The 17,914-nt window shown below is 40.3% G+C and overlaps 2 protein-coding genes across 2 annotated transcripts; both read right to left on the bottom strand.

Moving 5' to 3' along the window:
* Positions 1-3,741: 3,741 nt before the first annotated feature.
* On the bottom strand, positions 3,742-5,774 carry LOC119421593 (zona pellucida sperm-binding protein 3). Its single transcript, XM_037688936.1, has 8 exons — positions 5,346-5,774; positions 5,166-5,281; positions 4,999-5,090; positions 4,753-4,924; positions 4,548-4,665; positions 4,385-4,467; positions 4,001-4,074; positions 3,742-3,914 (listed from the first exon to the last, which is right to left on the bottom strand). The coding sequence occupies exons 1-8, from the start codon at positions 5,715-5,717 to the stop codon at positions 3,856-3,858; spliced, it is 1,086 nt and encodes a 361-aa protein (XP_037544864.1). The 5' UTR covers positions 5,718-5,774; the 3' UTR covers positions 3,742-3,855.
* Positions 5,775-10,547: 4,773 nt separating this feature from the next.
* Positions 10,548-12,756, bottom strand: LOC119421592 (zona pellucida sperm-binding protein 3). The gene is made up of 9 exons (XM_037688935.1): positions 12,312-12,756; positions 12,129-12,244; positions 11,957-12,060; positions 11,717-11,891; positions 11,502-11,619; positions 11,322-11,404; positions 11,100-11,257; positions 10,878-11,030; positions 10,548-10,809 (listed from the first exon to the last, which is right to left on the bottom strand). Exons 1-9 carry the CDS (start codon positions 12,693-12,695, stop codon positions 10,571-10,573), a joined length of 1,530 nt encoding a protein of 509 aa, XP_037544863.1. The 5' UTR covers positions 12,696-12,756; the 3' UTR covers positions 10,548-10,570.
* Between the last annotated feature and the right edge of the window lie 5,158 nt (positions 12,757-17,914).

Raw genomic sequence — 17,914 nt, forward strand, 5'->3', positions numbered from 1 at the left:
ATATTCAATTCAATTCAAAAATACTTTATTAATCCCAGAGAGAAATTATTTGTTGTTGATGGCTGTAGACAGGAAGGATCTCTTATAAAGGTCCATCCCACAGTGGATCCTAAGAAACTGGTTGCAGATGCCGTCCGATCCGTCCACCCAGACTTGGCTGGCCTCTCGGTGCCCCTCGGACTGTAGGACCGTCCAAATGAAGGGCAGAACTCCTCCCAGAGCGATGGCCACTCCTCCCAGCAGTCTGCTGAGCTCCTCGTCGCTGCGGACAGCCAACTGTAGGTGCCGAGGGCCGAGCTTGTCCTTCCACTGCCATGAGCCGACGAGACAGTTGGCTTTGTATTTAAAACATGTTATAGAATATATAAAACAATATCAAAGCAAAACATGTTCAAGTATTAAGTAGTAAGTACAGAAGTATTAATTATACAATGATTTGCTGGATAAGCGAATGTAATAAACAAGTGCTGCATACAGATAGTTTGTTATGGAAGCTTTTAACTGCTGTTTAACGTATCAATGACACGTGCCTAATGATATGTCATGTATTGTTGGGCACTTGTAAGTGGGTATACTGAAATTATTAAGCTTTTCTAGTGAATATACTCCATAAGCCTGCGTATCGCGTAGACTATACCACTGGATACAGCACTCTGTGAACAACAAGTTTTGTTAGTAATGACATCTTATATCTTTCTCTCCTTATGGAGGGTGTTAGTGAGTCTTCAGGACATCTGTAAAGCCAGCTGTCTTCCCCATGATCGTGTGAGAGCCTTAAAGGCTCAGGAAACCATTGTAGGTGTTTTGAGTAAACTGGCTGATAAAGGTGTGGCACCATGAATTTAGTTTTTCATTATTTGTAAGCCATGATCATCAAAGTTAGAAAAACTTGGAAAGTTTTTTTTTTTTTTTTTACAAAATATGTTATCATAAAGAACAGGCAGAATATTTTACAGTGTGAAAGATGTGTGACGTGGGCACTGAAAAGTTTTTTTTTCTTAAAACGTACTTTTAAAAAAAAAAAAAGTCTTTTTTTGCTGTTTTTTTTTTTTTTGCTGTTTTTTACTGTTTATCAACAAGACTTAAATCATTTGCAAAAATGTAAGCAGTGAAATTTTTCTATGAACAGTCAGTCTCATGTTTAAGAATAAAAAACTTAAAAAATATATAATGCCAAGATAAAGATTTTGACTTGAGATAATGGATGTGCAGAGAATGTATGTGTAATTATACTGTACTGTATGTCATTTACAAGATGCTTTTGGTTCATGTGTTTCACATCTTTCCTATTTTCATTTAATTTTAATTTTATATTGAATACATGTGGAAATAAATAAAGGTTCACACACAAATGAAGCTATTTATAAAAAAAAAACCTGTATTTTCACCTATTCAATTGTAGGATGACTAAGTAATTAACTTAACCAGCATAAAGGTTCAAGAGGTTTTTTTTTCAGTGTGTTTGAATGTGTAGTAGCTTCAAATCCAATTTTAACTAGTTTAAATATTTAAAAACAAATAAGACTTGTTTTGTTTGTGCAGGAAATAAATATATATTTATTCAGAAAGGACATACATGCATTATCACTAAAATTTTTAGAACTTGCCATGGAAATATTTCTTAACTGATTGAGGAAGATTCTTAAAACTGCAATGCATCTCCAATGCAAAATCTAATGCAATTACACAAGTGTGTTTAATATTCATACTTCAATCCTGCTTAAGGGCTTCCATCCATTATCTTTTACCCGCTTCTTCCATTTTGGGTCACGGGGGTCGCCGGTGCCCATGTCCAGCAATCACTGTGCACCCTGGACTGGTCGCAGGGCCTGTTTAAGGGCTTATTTTTGGAAATCAAAACAAATTTACATTCCTATTGATTTCTACATATAAATTTGGATTTGAAAATCTAATGAATATTTCCACACACCTAAAATGGAAGCTGATAACATGATTGAAAAATATACCTTAAACATGAGTTATCATTTATTATAGTTTACCTTCATTTAACTAGACAAAGATCGTTGAGATCAGATATCTTTTGCAAGGGAGGCCTTGTAATACATGCATGTTTTTGGACTGGAAATCTTGATAAAAGTGAAAAAGAAAAACATTATTACAAGAAAACAAATTCTAAAGCATGCCGATTCATGATGCCAGAAAGTAATTCAGCTACAGTAATTATCAAGATATAAACACACAGTTCTTCAGCATTTGATTTGATTTATAGCCATATTTTACATTTGCAGAACTGCATTAAAAGCACAAGTGAATACTGTTAAGAGGCCCAAGAGGCACAGAAATGGACACTTGAAGACAAACACTCAAACTTTTATAGGAGACAATAATTCTACAACATGAGATGGAAAAAAGGTGAGCCTTCGTCACATCATGTTCATCAGCCTAGGAAGTGGCTGTGAACCCTCTGGCTCTGACTGCTTATGAGAATATGCAGCATCAGAGGTCAGTCCTTGGTCAACCTCCTCCTGCTGGCCATGAAACTGGATCATACCAGGCACCGACTCCACTCCAAGATGGGCCCAATGTGTCCCCATGGAGGCCAACCTGTGTACAAGACCTGTTACTCCCTTCTGCAGCTGTGCATCCTGCAAGGAGTGGAGCCATAAATCCTGGGAACTGTCACCTTCAGCCACCGAGAACAGACAGTTGAAGATACAAGTTGGACCAGATGAAAATGTAGAGATTGACGGGAAGTATTTGTGTTGTGTAAAAATTTTTTTTTCCATAACCGGGGAAATGTGTTCGTTATCCTTCATGTATGAAGTGATGCAATTTGACTTGGTCCTCTTTGTATGAGCCATAAAACATGAGCATGAGTGTTTTATCTGTATATGGTTTTCACATAAGTTTATAAGCAGCATGTGCACCCCAGAGCTTGAGGCTTTTGAACATGGACAGCACATTACCGCTTCTGTTGACCTCGTCATTTTGTCCTAGGGGCAATGGGTGTTAGTGAATGCATTTAGTTAAATTTACCCTTTAGTTTTGTTTTAGAGCTCTCATTCTGGGGATCCCAGTTATGAACTGCAAACATTTTCCGTTATTTTTTAGAGTTTGTTTATTTCTATTGACTGCTTCCTTCTTCAGGGGTCATGAGCAAACCGTTTGAGATGCCCTTCTCGATGCAACCTGGACTTGAACCTGCATCATCATGGGTTTAACAATTACTGCCAACAGTCACTCTGTAGGACTTGAAGGCTTGGGGTCAAGAAACCAGTAGCTGCAGTGTTCCACACAAAGCAGATCATCATGCACCCTTCAGTCTTGATGCAGGTCTGAGCCAACAAGCAGCTTTTTTTTTTTTTTTTTTTTTTTTTTAAACTAAGCCAGACTGTCCCTTTGACACGACCAGAAGTTCAATGTGAGCAGAAGTCAGTTAACCATTCAGTAATTATGAGCTTGACTTAAGTCCACATCTGCAGTGAGTCATTCCAGGCCAGCAGAAAGTCTGCAAGCAGATTACACAGAAGGGTTTATTCAAGGATTGGGAGTGCAGAGGTTAAAGATGGGCATGTGATCAGAAAGTTGCAGGTTCAACTCTGCAGAGTTATAATAAAAAAAAAAAAAAAAAAAAAATTAATATATATATATATATATATATATATATATAAAATTCACCTTAAGCTCCTCCCTCACAGCTTTTGACTTCTAGCACACTTTCTTGGGAGTAAATTGACAGCCTTCTCTTGATCAGGCTCATTCACAGGACAGACAGAACAATTGCCTTCTTTCAGTTTTATTGTTGGGACAAAATCCTCTTCAGTTAAAACATTCAGTACATTTGATTTTTCTGCCAGGTAAAATGTGCAGAGAGTTTGCCGTCCAGAGTTTTGTTCATTTCCTAGGGAAAATCATCAAAGGGCCAAGGGTCAAAGTGTCGCAGTTCTGGTCATCTGAAAATTTAAATATAGAGGAAAAGTTAGAGCTGACACTTTTGCAACATTAACAAATTTAACCATGATTCAGTGGTAGATCTTACCTTTAGGCAGTCCGTTATGGCAGACACCATTGCAGCACCAACACATGCCATCACTTCCATCAACATTCATCCACCTGGGGAAAAAAAAAATATATATATATAAAATTAGACGCATCTACATTTTCAAATTACGTTGTTAACCAAACTGCCCTTTGAGTGTGAGAATGTTTGTTTTCCATGTGTCCCTGATTGACTTGTCCGTCCTGGTCTCACACAGACTGCTGGACATGGGCACCAGTGACTCACAACCCAGAGGGGAAGTAGTGGGTAAAGTGGATGTAAAAGTATACAAGTGCATAATCTGACCACTGGATTTAAGAGTAGTCTTTATGGAATCCTGACCAGTTTAAAACACAATTGCTGTTAATAAAAAGATAAATTTACCTTTTTTGCACATAGTTGCAGGCTTTGTTACCAGGGCTGCTCTTCAGCTGATTTGTAGCTTTGAGTTTGCAAGTTATGTAAATCTTCAAGTAAAAATAAAAATGCACCATTAAAAACCACAATTCATGATATAGCTACAATTAACAAGTTTAAAATGCCTTACAGTGTTACTCAATTCATTCTGAAACAGGAATGCGTCAAACTTGAAGTGAATCGAGTCGGCCGTTGTTCTGGGCAGGAAGAGTGAATGCAAGCCGCCGTCTTTTGCGTCAATGAAGCACCTGTTTGAGAGGAAACTGTTAAAGGCTGGAGCAGTGCATCAGTTGCCTGAAAGTTTCCCTTTGTGAACTAGCTCAGAGCGCTCTCACCCATGGTTTTCAATGATGTAGTATCGTGGCACAGACGTGGGGTCAGGGGTCAGTGTGACGACACAGTTGTCAACAAAGAGCCACTTTGAATCAGGGCCAGAGTACCACGCCTTCATGTGCAGGGGCTCACCGAGGAGGAAGGTGTTGGAATGCCGCTCATTCAGCCAGTCCCCTACACGCAGGGAAGAGAAAAAGTACTAAGGGCACATTTAATGCGTGAAGCCAGACCTTCAGCACCACACCTACCAGTCATCAGTTTCAGAGAGAAAGGAGATCCTCCCACAGTGGAGAATTTTAGAGGTGGATTCTCCTGAGTCATGCTGCTCACGGTGTGCTTCCTGTCAATCAAGAGGGCTTTTAAAGGAGGAATCTTAAAATCCACTTTGTTCCCACCAACAAAAAACAAACATTACCTTTTGTAGTGGCAGGAAACTGGAACGACAGCTTCACCCATCCTTGTAATTCCAGGATAACCCAGAGCAGGAGAGAACCTCAGGTTGTTGGAGTAGATCACATCACCGTCAGATATCTGAAAACACCCAAGTTAGAAGCTTCATTTCTGAACGTTAAACCTAACAAAGAGTGAAACTCACCGTTAGTTTAGAGCCACAGTCTTGCAAGTTCGCTTCAATGACATACTCGTGGTCACCCACAGGAACAGCCTGGCACGGACTGCTCTTTGAAAACTTGGCGTCTCCCAGAAACAGCTCTCCTGGTGAGATCAGGTGCCCGGTCCTGTAGAAGTCAGCCTGGATAAAGATGATCATGGACACCTCGGTGCACTGAACACGAACAGTGGGTTTGCTGCTGGGGTTTGCTCTGCTGTTGTCCATTTGAGGGAACGATTTATACTCCCTTCCTTCAGCGTCGATCATCGGACCCTCTTTGAGAGTCCTGATGGCATCTGTGAGCGCAGAGGCCAAACAAACGAGCACCAGAGAGACTAAAGCACCTGAAGGCCCCATTGTGCTCCAAACAGCAGACTCTACACCTGAACCCAAGGAGAGTGGAACAATGTCAACTGTAGCACAGGAAGTTGGAAACACCTTTAAATAAGCCTCCCAGGTGCTGAAGAAGCTCCAGAACGAGAACACAGCTGGAAACAATCACCCGTTAGCTGATCACATGAACCCTTTCAAGCTCCAATTTTGGCAAAAGTAAACACGTTTTACATTAATTATTTTCAGAGATGCTTATTTTTGTGTACATCAGCTAATGATAATGAACCCAAGCAGCATCTTGTCCCTTTCAGTGCATTTACTTATTTACTTTATAGCACCAACAAAATGCTCTGCATGCTAATTGGGATGAGCATTGTGAATTTATGTGAAGAGACTTGGATCGACAGTATTTTCATGTATATCTGTCAAACATTTATTTACATTTTCTTCTGTACTAGCTTGTTAGAGAAGGTTTCTAAGTGTCTTGCAGGAAATTTGACAACTCCTCTGGGTTAGATGTGACACTTCTAAGACCAGATAAAGATTTACTTTGTACCATTTCCATAAGATCTTCTCAGTGGTGCCTCCAGAAATGTTTGGGTGGTGCCAAAACCAAAAGCCAAAAGAGAATTTGAGAAAGTCTCTATTGTTGATTTAAAAACTTTGGCAACGTGAGCGTTTAGGAATTGCCGACTGATGTACCTCCGCTTCTTATTTAACAGGTGACAGACTGATCATGTGATGTGCAGAGAAGAGATAACATGGAGTTCCACAACAGTCCAGTTTTAATGTGTTTGTGTCTTTACAGACACATGGAATGTCTTAAATTGTCCTCTTCCCTAATGTACATCTTTACATTTAAGGACTACATCAAGCAAAACATGCACTAAAAACAAGCTCTCAAATTTTAAGTCACCACTTCTAATGATTTTAAGAACATCTTTTATTTTCTTGTCACTGTGTTTTTTTGTAAACAGAAAGCAGGTTATTATAAATGTCCATAAATGGGATTAAAAAGACAAAAAGCAGACTTGAACTGTACATTTTACTAAAGCATCAAAACCAGCCTGATCAAGAAAGCTCATCAGAGACTCTACTTTCTCAGACAGCTGAGGCGAGCTGGTCCTCACCTCCTTCTACAGGTGTGCAGCGGAGAGCATCCTGTGCTCCAGCATCAACGTGTGACATGGAGGCTGCACAGAAGATGTTGGAGTCTCCACCATCACAGATATCTACACCTCCAGATGCAGGAAGAGGGCCACCTGCATCGTGAAGGACCCCACTCACCCAGCACACACACTTGTTGCCCCATTCCCCTCAGGCAGAAGGTTGAGGAACATTAAGTGTAGAACCATTAGGCTGAGGAACAGCTTCTACCCTGAAGCTGTTAGACTCATAAATATCTAACCAGAATAATCACTGTGAAAAAAAAAATCACTGTAATGCCACTTGATTGTTGATGTGTGCTGCTGATTATCCATGATGCTGATCTCATGCTGCTGATTTATTTCATATTGCTGTGTTCATTCGTCCTCATCTGCTCACACAGACTCATGTTTGTGCTGCTGTTGTTTGGTGCATTGTTTTGTACTATTAGTTAGTATGTTTTGTACATATTTCTTAGTTCATGTCTGGGATCTTACTACTGTTTTCCATTACAGTTTGTATTTTTGTTGGATGTAACTGAGACCCTGTGCACATAGTTTTGTTCCACCACATGTACCACATGTGATGTGAATGACAATAAAGACACCTTGACCTTGAAAACACTTAAACTTAATGCTTGTCCTCTCCTGAATTCATATTTAGAAAAAATAAAAGTCCTTATTCAGGGGACTACATTTAATTGGTTTATAATTTTAAACATCCACTTATGAGGACATCACATTTTGGGTTGTCTAGACCAAAATATTAAATTTTACTCTACAAGGACCTGGTGTGCACATACAAGGGCATTATACTGCCACCCAGTGGTGGCAGGTGTGTATAACACATTACAAGTAAGCTTCAAAATAACAGACAACACAGAAGTTCAGATGGAAACTCCTGATGCAAATTTTGTCCAGGTAAAACAAAAACAAAACAAAAAACCCCCAAAAAAACAATTCAATTAAATTTTATGTTTGATTCTTGTTCAGATATGGATAAAAGTGTTCAAACCATGATGTCCACTTTTGTGTTCAGAGTGACTTAGTTTTTGTTATTTCTGTTGTTAACTATTATATGGTATCATAAATGCTAGTAATGCAGTTCTTTGTTTTCGTCTTTTCCCTCTTCAGGGGTCGTCACAGAGTCATCCTCCACCTCACTCTGTCCTCACTCCATCTACCTCCATGTCCTCTCTAACTGCATCCATATTCATTCAACCTTTATTTAGACAGGTTAATCCCATTGAGCCTTGAGGACTCATTTACAAGAGAGACCTGATTTCAACAAAGAATGATGACAACAATGGACAATCATAAAAGAGGCATGCAGATTTTTTATAAACAAATTAAAATAAGATGGCAAAAATAGCAAAAAAAAAAAAAGCTAGATCATAAGGCAAATGTAGAAAACTGCAAACAGGAACATGTCTGCATTGGTCCTAGCCATCTTCTCTTTGTCTTTTTACTGGCAGTTGCATTTCTAACATCCTTCTACCAGTATACCCACTGTCCCTCCTCTGGACATGCCCAAATCATCTCAGTCTGGTCTCTCTAACTTTATCTCCCAGTTGTTCAACCTGTGCTGTACCTCTGATGATCTCATTCCTAATCTTATCCATCCTTAAGGAGAACCTCAACATCTTCATTTCTGCTACTTCCAGTTCTTTCTCCTGTCTTTTTGTCAATGCCACTGTCTCCAGACCATATAACACAGCTGGACTCACAACTGTTGTAAACTTGAAGTCCCTCGATCTGTCCACTTATGTGGTCAGAGGGACTTAGTTTTATTTTTGTTGAAAACCATAAATGCAGTTACTGGGGTTAATTGATGGAGACAACTCAGAGGTAGAAGATTTGTCAGACATAAATGATCCTGTGCGGGATGCTGAATATCAACTCCCACAACAGGACCATGCAGCAGTGAGGAGGACAGTAGTGGGTGTGAGGACCCCATTCCACAGCCCCTATCAGGGGACGTAAACATCACCATGATGAATATGAAGGATATCATTCAGATTGAAACATTGCCTCACACTCCCAGACGTTGCTCTCGGACACAGCAAGATGAGGCTAATGTCTCAAACAATGTCCCTGATGACCATGACTGAAGACATCAGGACCAAGGACAGTCCAAAAATAAAAAAAAAGAGCATGGGATGCGATGGAACTGTGCAAGACAGAGAGGGCTGGACCCCACTGGACTACATAATGATAAAGATTGGATTCAAATGATTGCAGATTGCTCTAATGCTACATCACTGGTTAGAAGAGGGGCCCCACTCAGCTCACCAACTGATGGACTTGATCACTTTTTGGTGCATGTATTTTGATGTCTTGTATCCTGCAATCAGAATGTACTAGTCCAAAGCCTTGAGATTCCCTGCCATCACTGAACGCTCACACGTGACAGATTTTTCAGACTGAGATGATGACTCGTCGATAGAATGATGAGCTACTATCACATCCATATAAAGAAATGGACCATCAGATGCTAATGCACTTTACTGATCTGGGAACTGTACCACAAAGTGGTATGTGGCACACCAAAGAAGAACATCATGCAGTTCCTTGCATTTCATATGGAAGTGGCCATGACCTTCTTGGCCCACCGTGACAATGACAACTATGACTTTGTTCAGAGTTGGAAGAGGACCCAGATTTTTTAGTCTATGGGGAAAAAAGCACCCAGTGTCTCAGTGCACAGGAGGGCTAATGTACATCTACCAAAGGCGGTGAACTTGAAGAATGCAGCACGCTGCAGAGCAAAAGGCTGCTCAGGGAAAACTCGCATGCATTGTGTTGGATAATTTTAAAATAATGTTATCATTTAAAACTGTTTTAGACTTACTATTTGCTTAAACCTTCAGTTGTGTGAACTTAAGCCCACTTCATTTCTTCCCACGTGCTGAAACACCAAACACCCAGAGTTTCTGTTTGCAGCTCATGTGTGTGTACTAAGATCAGACCTTGGGTTTTTAAACAACAGATGGCTGTTTAGTTCGGACCTTGCTATCCTGCCTCTGTATCAATGTCTCTGTTGCACCCCGTTTAATCATATTTTGTGTAATATTTGTGTCTCTGCTGCGCCAGAGAAGCTGAATCCGCTGCCTTGTTTCCCACACCCACTTCACCTAAATGCGAGCGTCACAGGCGGAGGGTCGGACTTCTCTTGACGTTTGGTCGAGCAGAACTCCCCCCTCTGCAGAGGACTCTTATCAAAACTTACGCTTTGTCTGGTGAATTCTTTTATAAAAAGGTGTTAAAAAAAATAAAAATAAGTGTTGACAGCTTTTCCTGTGGGAGCAGGGGCAACCCCCCCTACAGTTGCATCATCCATGGCAAAGTTTGTGTTTAGTGAAACCTTGTTGGAATTCCTTACATTAGCACTAGTTTGTAGCTCAAGTTTAGTGCGATAAGATCCAAGTCAGGCAACTAAACATTTCCGCTTGTTAAATCTTTAAGTTTCAATTTTGCATGCGGTTGACATTTGAGTTTCAAGATTTTAAACAGGAATTTGGATATTCAAGTCAAGAGTTTATGCAGTTTTTAATTTTTTTTAATTTTTTATAAAAAGATCAGTTCATCCTCAATACCGCTTTTAAATCTACCTTTTTATCAAGGCATTAGTTTTATGGTAAAGCTGCAACTTGTATAGTTGCCCCTTTTAGGCACTGGTTGAACCAAATATGAGAAGGAAACAAAAAACTTGAAAGTCAAATCTTTAAATCTTTATTTTGGGTCAGTAGTATCTGAAAGGGCAGCATGAGTAGAGTTTACAGAGGCGGTTGTAGTCTTGACCAGAAGGTTTTTGTCGATGTGATTGGAGACTGTTGCGTTTTTGTGCACCACAGACTTTGTGTCCAGCTCCAGGGGATGTTCCGGTTCAGTTTGCTCTTCAGCTCCTTTCAGTTCCTCTTCCATTTCAGCTCCCAGTTCTGGTTCAAAGTCAGGGTGCAGTCCTTTCAGAGCTGGAGGGAAATTAAAGATTTAGTTTAAGATTCAGTACAAAGCTCAGACAATTTGACGTTCAGCTCACCAAAACGGTTTAGTCCACTCCTCCAGTAGCTGCCGTACAGTGCAGGTCTGTGGATGTTGTAGAGAACTTCAGGGAGCTCCTCTGCAGGCAGGGGGAAACTTTTCCTTTGTGGCAGAATAGCCAGTGGACCCAGTCTTGCTTCATGGTCCCACACTGCAAGACACTTAATATTTAGAATATAAAATTTAGACAAAGCAAACCCCACCAGGACAAACTCGTCACCTTTATTAGTCTTCAGTCCAGTCCTCCACACGTGTTCAGATTCTGGCAGACTTCCAAAAGCTCGAGGACTGAACACACCAGAGACTGACTTCGTGTATGCCTCGTTTTGGTTTTTACAGTAACCACACAAGTAGTCGTTTCCATCAGCAGAACGCCACCTGGAAGGAACAGTTAGTTTGCAGCCCACCCACTCAGCAAGTCACACGCAGACGTCATCCTCACCTTCCATTGATGAAAGTGCAGGCCTTGTTCGGTGCTTCGGCATCGTTCACCGGCACAGCATTTAGGTGGCAAGTGATGTAGAGCTGCAAGGAGAAAAGAGTTCCATTATAACTTGTTGAAAGTTGTGCTTTCCAGTGAAAGACCCACCGGATTATGGTCATCGTTGTGAAAGAGCCCCACCTGATTATGGTCATCATTATGAAACTTGAAGGCTTCAATGGTCATCTGCAGTTTTTCCTCATGAAGTCTGGATAAGAAGTGGGCCTTGGAGTCTGGAAGCTGAGAGTCAACCAGGCACCTTTAAAAGTTCAAAAAAAAAAAAAAAAAAAAAAAAAATTTTAAGACAGAAGTGTAGTTGAGGAACAATAAGTCCAAAGTTTTAGTTCAGTTCTTACCCATCTTCAATGAAGATGTATTTAGGATCAGAGTAGATGTCTGGCTGAAGCGTGGCCACACAGCTGCTCAGAAACACCCTGAGCCCCATGTGATGTCCGACTCGCACCGAGGCCTCCAGGTTGATGGGTTCTCCGAGGTAGAACATGTTGGAAACCCTTTCATACAGCCAGTCATCTGGAAGGAACAGCAGTGAGCAGAAGTTACAGCTCAATGGTTGTAGAAGTAGAAACCAAACTCACCGGACATGATCTTCAGGTTAAACTCCAAAGTTTCCACTGCAGACTGAGTTGATGTGAAGGGAATCCAGGTTGGCATGAGGGAAGAACTGGACAGGCTGTACTTCCTGAGGGGAAAGAAGCAGAGTTAGCTTGAAGAGCTCTGAACTGGTTTTCACAAATTAAAGTGACAGACCTTTCATAGTGACACTCCACTGGAATTACGGCCTCATCCATGCGAACAATTCCAGAAGGAGATTCCATGGGAGAGTAGATGAGGAGGTTCGTGTAGACCAGAGAGTCCGCAGTCATCTGAGACATTAAATCATTAGAAGCCAATAGTTAAGACAGCCCCCCCCAAAAAAGGAAATTAAATTACCCAATGCCTGGTGCCACAGTCATCCAGTCCAACAAGAATTCTGTACTCCTCTGGTGATGTAGGCTCAGCCCTGCAGAAGTCATGGTTCTCCACACCGAGGTGCAGCTGGTGGCTGTCGACAGGGGCTCCAACTGCAAACATGTCGGCTGCGATCACAACCTCCAGAGAGTCCGGGTGGCAGATCACAGTGACCGTGTTCACCTGCTGCGGCTCCTCCAGCAGCTGCTGCTGCTGCTGGGCCACATTATGAGAAGACCTCTGTGGAGGATGGGCTCTTTGTAAAGAAGCAGCATGCTGGTGGAAGAGCGCTTGGGAAAAAGCAAGAGATGAACCAGTCAGACAGATCCCTAAAAGGACGCTGATCCAAAGCATCGAAGTCTCCATGAGGTCTCAGACGGCAGCAGCTACCAGGTTCAGACTGCAAGTGTTTCCTTCAGACCCACAAGACAGTGATCCAGGTAGCACAGGGGCCCAATTTAAACCCTGGCAGAGCCACACCTGAGTCCAATCATCTAATCAGCTGCTAATTGGCTCCACACTCTCTGAGGTCACGTTCAGCTCAGTTCAGACAAGAAACATCAAACACATGCACGTTTTTATTTTTCTGTTTTAAAATGCCACAAATGAAGACAAAGCTTCCACTGATATGTTTTTGTGTATCAAACATGTTTAGCTGATAATTAGTCATTTAGGATGCAATTTTACAGCCTAGATATAAATTTGATTTTATTAACTTCTGCTTTTATTGTTAAAAAAAAAAAATCACCATTTTGACATGTTTGTCAATAGTTTTATAGTAGTTTATGTTCAAAATCTATATCTAGGACAAGCGATTGATTTAACTTATTTTTAACTTTTTGAAAGTGGACGAGCTCTCAACAGTAAAGTCACATATTTATTTAGTTTTTTGAAATGTGACAGGTTTTTGTGCATCGTTTAACTTTTTTTTTTTTTTAATCCTTGTGCCTTGGCTAAAGAGCTTCATCTGGATTAAACACTTGATTAGAAATAAATACAAACCCCATTCCTCCTATTGTTTCTGTTTTAAACAAATAGATGAGCTTTTTGCAAAAGTGAAGGGCACTTTCATGCCTCTCATCAGACACAGAACATGGGATCATCTTTACTTGCTTGACTTTTTAAAAGTAAAGATGGAGCTCGGATATATAAAAAAGTGAGTGATCAATGTTAAACCATTAATGTCAGGAGGATAATAAGAGTTTGATGGGTTCATAAATTCTCAAGTTTGTTGTTTTGACTTCAACATTAAGGTGCATCAGATTAAACACAGGACATGATTTCACCGTCTGCTTTGAAGCTTCTCTTCCTGTTCCGAGGTGAAGAACAATATATATAAACTGTGTGGGAGTGGAGGGTGGGGGTGTCCAAAACCTCTCCCAAGACAAAGAAGAGCTGTGGACGACCATGACCACGAGCTCTGACATGTTCTGTTTTATAAACTCAAAAGCCATGAAGACAAATCCAGTGTATCTGCTGCTTTTGGTCCAGATCTCTGAGGGTAAGAATCAAACTGTGTCCTGATGCTTGCAGGTTTACGTGCACACAGCTGAGTCGTGTGCACGTTTATGAAGCATTCACTCTATTGTGATCCACTTTTCTTCCGTATGTTTTTCTGCATGATTCTTATCCCAGTTTTCAAGTTATTTCAACAAATCACATCAAAACGTTCAGCTCTTTCAGGACAATCCTGCTTTGACTTTTGGTATTGGTGCAACTTTAGCTTTTTGAAATGTTTAGTCTTTTCTGTCACTTTTTTTTCTCATAGAAAAGAAACTGAGCTCATTTTATATCCTTCAAATCTTTAAATCTGTTTTCAACATTTTACTGCTCCTTTCACATTTTGTTCTGGTTCAGCTTCCTTGTGCAAATTTTAACTTGTTGCTCCTTTCAGCTTCTTTCTGTTAACTACAACATTTTTGTGCTTCTTCTAACTTCTTTCTGCTAATTTCAGCTTGTTATGCTCCTTTAACTTTATTTCTGCACGATTCAGCGTTTTCTACTATTTCAGCTATTATTTAGCAATGCTATGATAATTTAAGCTTTTTCAACTAATTCCACATGTTTTACATTCATTTCAACTTTGTTCAGCCTGATTCAGCAAAAATGTACTCTCTCCACTTCCTTCTGGTAATTTCAACTTCTTTGTGCTTTTTAAGCAACTTTTCAGCTTTTTTTGTTGCTAATTTCAGCTTTTTCAGATTATTTCTTTGGTGCTAATTTCTGCTTCTTTCAACCTAATTGGCCAAAAGTGTTCTTTCTACTTTCTTATGCTAATTTAAGCTTGTTCTACCTTTTCAGCTACATTTTTAGATACATTTTAGCTAATTTCAGATAAATTCAAGTTTTTGTGGTAATTTCTGTTACTTTCAGCCCAATTAACGTTTTACTGCTAATTTCAGCTTGTTATGCTCCTTTCAGCTTTTTTTCAGGTAGTTTCAGATTTTTCTGCTGTTTCTGGTACTATTTAGCTGTTTTCATGCTAATTTTAGCATTTTCAGCTAATTATTTTCTTCTAATATAGGCTTGTTCTTTAATTTCAGCTATATTTCAGCATTTTTTTTATAGCTAATTTCAGCTGTTTTTCAGCTAATTCTTCTGCAATAAGCATCCACACTGCATTTTTGCAGGAAATACAAATTCTCTAGTTGTGTTTGACTTAATTTTAATAGGATTATTGGGACGATGAGGCTGTTTCAGTGTTTTTATTTCCTTCCTCCTTCAGCCTGTGCAGAGTTTAGACGTCTGACAGAGGGTCAGTCTCTGGGGCTCTCCTGCACCCCTCAGCGGGGCCGTGGTCCCCTGAGGGGCCTCCACCTGTACCACCACGGGGCTCAGACTCACACCACCCTCCTGTCCGTGGCTGAAAGTGGGGCGATCAGGGTTGACCCGAAGCGTAGGGCACGTCTGCAGCTCAGCGGAGACCTGACCTCACCCGGGGTCAACGTGAGCATGTCTCACCTACAGCCGAGTGACTCGGGACTTTACGAGTGGGAGCTGAGCTACAGAGAGACGAACGGATCAGAGCAGACCATCCTGAGTGGACACAAGACCCTCCTGCTGGTTGAAGGTGCAGGTTTATTGTTAACACAGAGTGCTGCAGTTTAAAATGAGGCCCCGGGTTCTCATTTACAGTGACCCGTTTGAGTTGCAGGGAGAACATGCCGCTGCTCTCACCGTCACATCCAGCTGCTCCTGACCATCTCTGCAGCTGCAGGACTTCTTCTGCTGGCCTTCAGCTGCATGATTATAGAGAAATGTGTGAGTATGTTTTTGTTTTAGAGCACATTAACACAGAATAACCTGATTAAAATGTTTCTTTAATGTTTCTGAATGAATGTTTTAAAATGTTTTGTGCTGCACACAATGAAAAATGACAGCTGCACAAGTGATTATACAGAGCTGATTATCAACATCTGTCTTTTTCCCATAGCTAACAATGTCAGACTTTAAATTCAAAAAAGTTACAGAAAACGTAATTTGAAAAGGTTGTGATAAATTGCAACCTCAAAATGTCTACAGCATTCTTAAGATAAAATAATAATAATAATAAATAAATAAATAAAACAACCAGACACTGAACAGGAACTAACTTGGCTAAAGCTTCTCTAAGATAATTGCATATTTTCTCACAATAAATTAATTTGCAGATCTATCACAGTAATTAATTATTTTTATGTTGCAACCTTTTTAATTAGACAATAAATGCCTCAGATAGTTTTATAGAATAAACATTTTATAAATAAAAAGCTGTGTGTTGTAGGTAAAGGCGAGGCATCCCCCCACCCCGCTGCCTCACTCTCCCATCTATGAGGAAATGAACAGGAAGGAGAAGACCACCGGAAGCCCCCAGAATAACCGTGAGGCCCCCGCACACCTAGAGGAAGTCAACTTCCCCGTTTACTCCAACCCAGACATCATCCAGCAACCGCAGGACAGCTACTACGCCTGCCCCAGGAAGCTCAGGGAGCACGTCTGACGTCTACCTGACAGGAAATGACATCACACAATGATTGACTTCTTGTTTTCTATTAGAAAATTATTATTACATGCATTAATAATTGCTTGGAACTGACTGGAAATCAGAAAAGCAACTTTTACTTGTTGTTATATAACGTCCACCAGGCCCCTACTCTTAGGTGTGTCTGAATTATCAGATTTTCATGTCTGACTTATTATTGAATAATGATAAAGTTATAGGGTTTAAATATTCATGTAGATGTTAAAAGTGATAGCTTAAGCATAGTCTTTAATAATTTAACTGAGTCAACTGGTTTTACTCAAGGCAGCACGGTGGCGCAAGTGGAGCTGCCGCCTCTCAGCGCCCCAGTTCAAGTCCCGTCCGGGGGCCTTTCTGGGTGGAGTTTGCATGTTCTCTCCGTGCATGCGTGGGTTTTCTCTGGGTGCTCCGGTTTCCTCCCACAGAACAAAAACATGCATGTTAGGCTGATTGGTAACTCTAAATTGTCCCTAGGTGTGAGTGAGTGTGTGAATGATTGTTTGTCTCATTTGTCTTTATGTGTCCCTATGATGGACTTACGACCTGTCCAGGGTGTCCCCCACCTCTTGTACAGTGATGGCTGGATATGGGCACCAGTGAGCTCCGCGACCCGAAAAGGAAGAAGCGGGTAAAGAAAATGGATGGATGTTTAAATGTCCACACATCCACACATCCGGTACTCATTCTAATCATCACACTCTTGATCTGGTTATAACATAAAGGTTAAGTACTTATTAATACATCCTCAAAATTCTTTCCTGTCTGATAATTTTTAACAACCTTTGAGTTTACATTAACTGACTACACAGCCACTGAGCGTAAATTTCATTATAGTAGACGTTTATCAAAGAACGCTGTAACTAAGTTTAAATAATCTCTCCCATTTTTGTCTTCCTCTGCCTTGCAAAGTAATGCCACAGAGAGCAGTGACTTAGATAATGTTGTTGATGATTTTACAACTTCAATGCAAACTTCACTTGATAAAATTGCTCTGCGATATCAGAAGAAGCTGGCTCCTTGGTTCAATTCTGAGTTACATACTTAAAAAACGGGCAGCTAGGAACCAGGATAGAAAATGACGCTCCACCAACAAGGAAGAATTTCATTTAACTTGGATAGCGTGCTAACATATAAGAAAGCTCTCCATAAAGTTAGAACTGTATATTATTCATCTTTAATAAATGAGAATAAAAAAAAACAGGTTTCTGTTCAGTACTATAGATAGACTAATTAAAAGTCCCATCTCTGTTAAACCATACTACAACTATAAGAAGTGATGACTTCATGAGATTCTTTATAAATAATTTTTTTTAAATGAGAAAATTCACAACACCCTTCATACTACTGCATCTGATTCCCTGTCAGATGAGGCAGCTTTAAAAATGTCACTAGAGCCTGATTTATGTTTGGACTGTTTGTGTCCTCTCTGAATGGTCAAAAATAATAGCTTCATCCAAACCCTCAACATGTCTGCTAGATCCCATCCCAACCAGACTGTTTCAAAGAGGTATCTCCCCTAATCAATATCCCCATTCCGGATCTGTTAAATTTGTCTCCAATTACATACCACAGCGCTTTACAGTTG

This window comes from Nematolebias whitei, chromosome 15 (genome assembly GCF_014905685.2).
Source record: "Nematolebias whitei isolate Nwh7 chromosome 15, NemWhi1, whole genome shotgun sequence".
NCBI classification, from domain to species: domain Eukaryota; kingdom Metazoa; phylum Chordata; class Actinopteri; order Cyprinodontiformes; family Rivulidae; genus Nematolebias; species Nematolebias whitei.

What these genes read in the sequence shown, in the direction of transcription:
- LOC119421593 (XM_037688936.1), bottom strand. Translation starts at nt 5,717, where the DNA reads ATGGGGCCTTCAGGTGCTTTAGTCTCTCTGGTGCTCGTTTGTTTGGCC. An exon ending in ACTGTGGCTCTAAACTAACG is followed by an intron (nt 5,282 to 5,345) that starts GTGAGTTTCACT and finishes GGGTGTTTTCAG; the next exon opens with ATATCTGACGGTGATGTGAT. An exon ending in TGCAACTATGTGCAAAAAAG is followed by an intron (nt 4,075 to 4,384) that starts GTAAATTTATCT and finishes TTTTTTCCCCAG; the next exon opens with GTGGATGAATGTTGATGGAA.
- LOC119421592 (XM_037688935.1), bottom strand. Translation starts at nt 12,695, where the DNA reads ATGGAGACTTCGATGCTTTGGATCAGCGTCCTTTTAGGGATCTGTCTG. An exon ending in TGCACTTTCATCAATGGAAG is followed by an intron (nt 11,258 to 11,321) that starts GTGAGGATGACG and finishes TGTTCCTTCCAG; the next exon opens with GTGGCGTTCTGCTGATGGAA. An exon ending in GAGTGGACTAAACCGTTTTG is followed by an intron (nt 10,810 to 10,877) that starts GTGAGCTGAACG and finishes ATTTCCCTCCAG; the next exon opens with CTCTGAAAGGACTGCACCCT.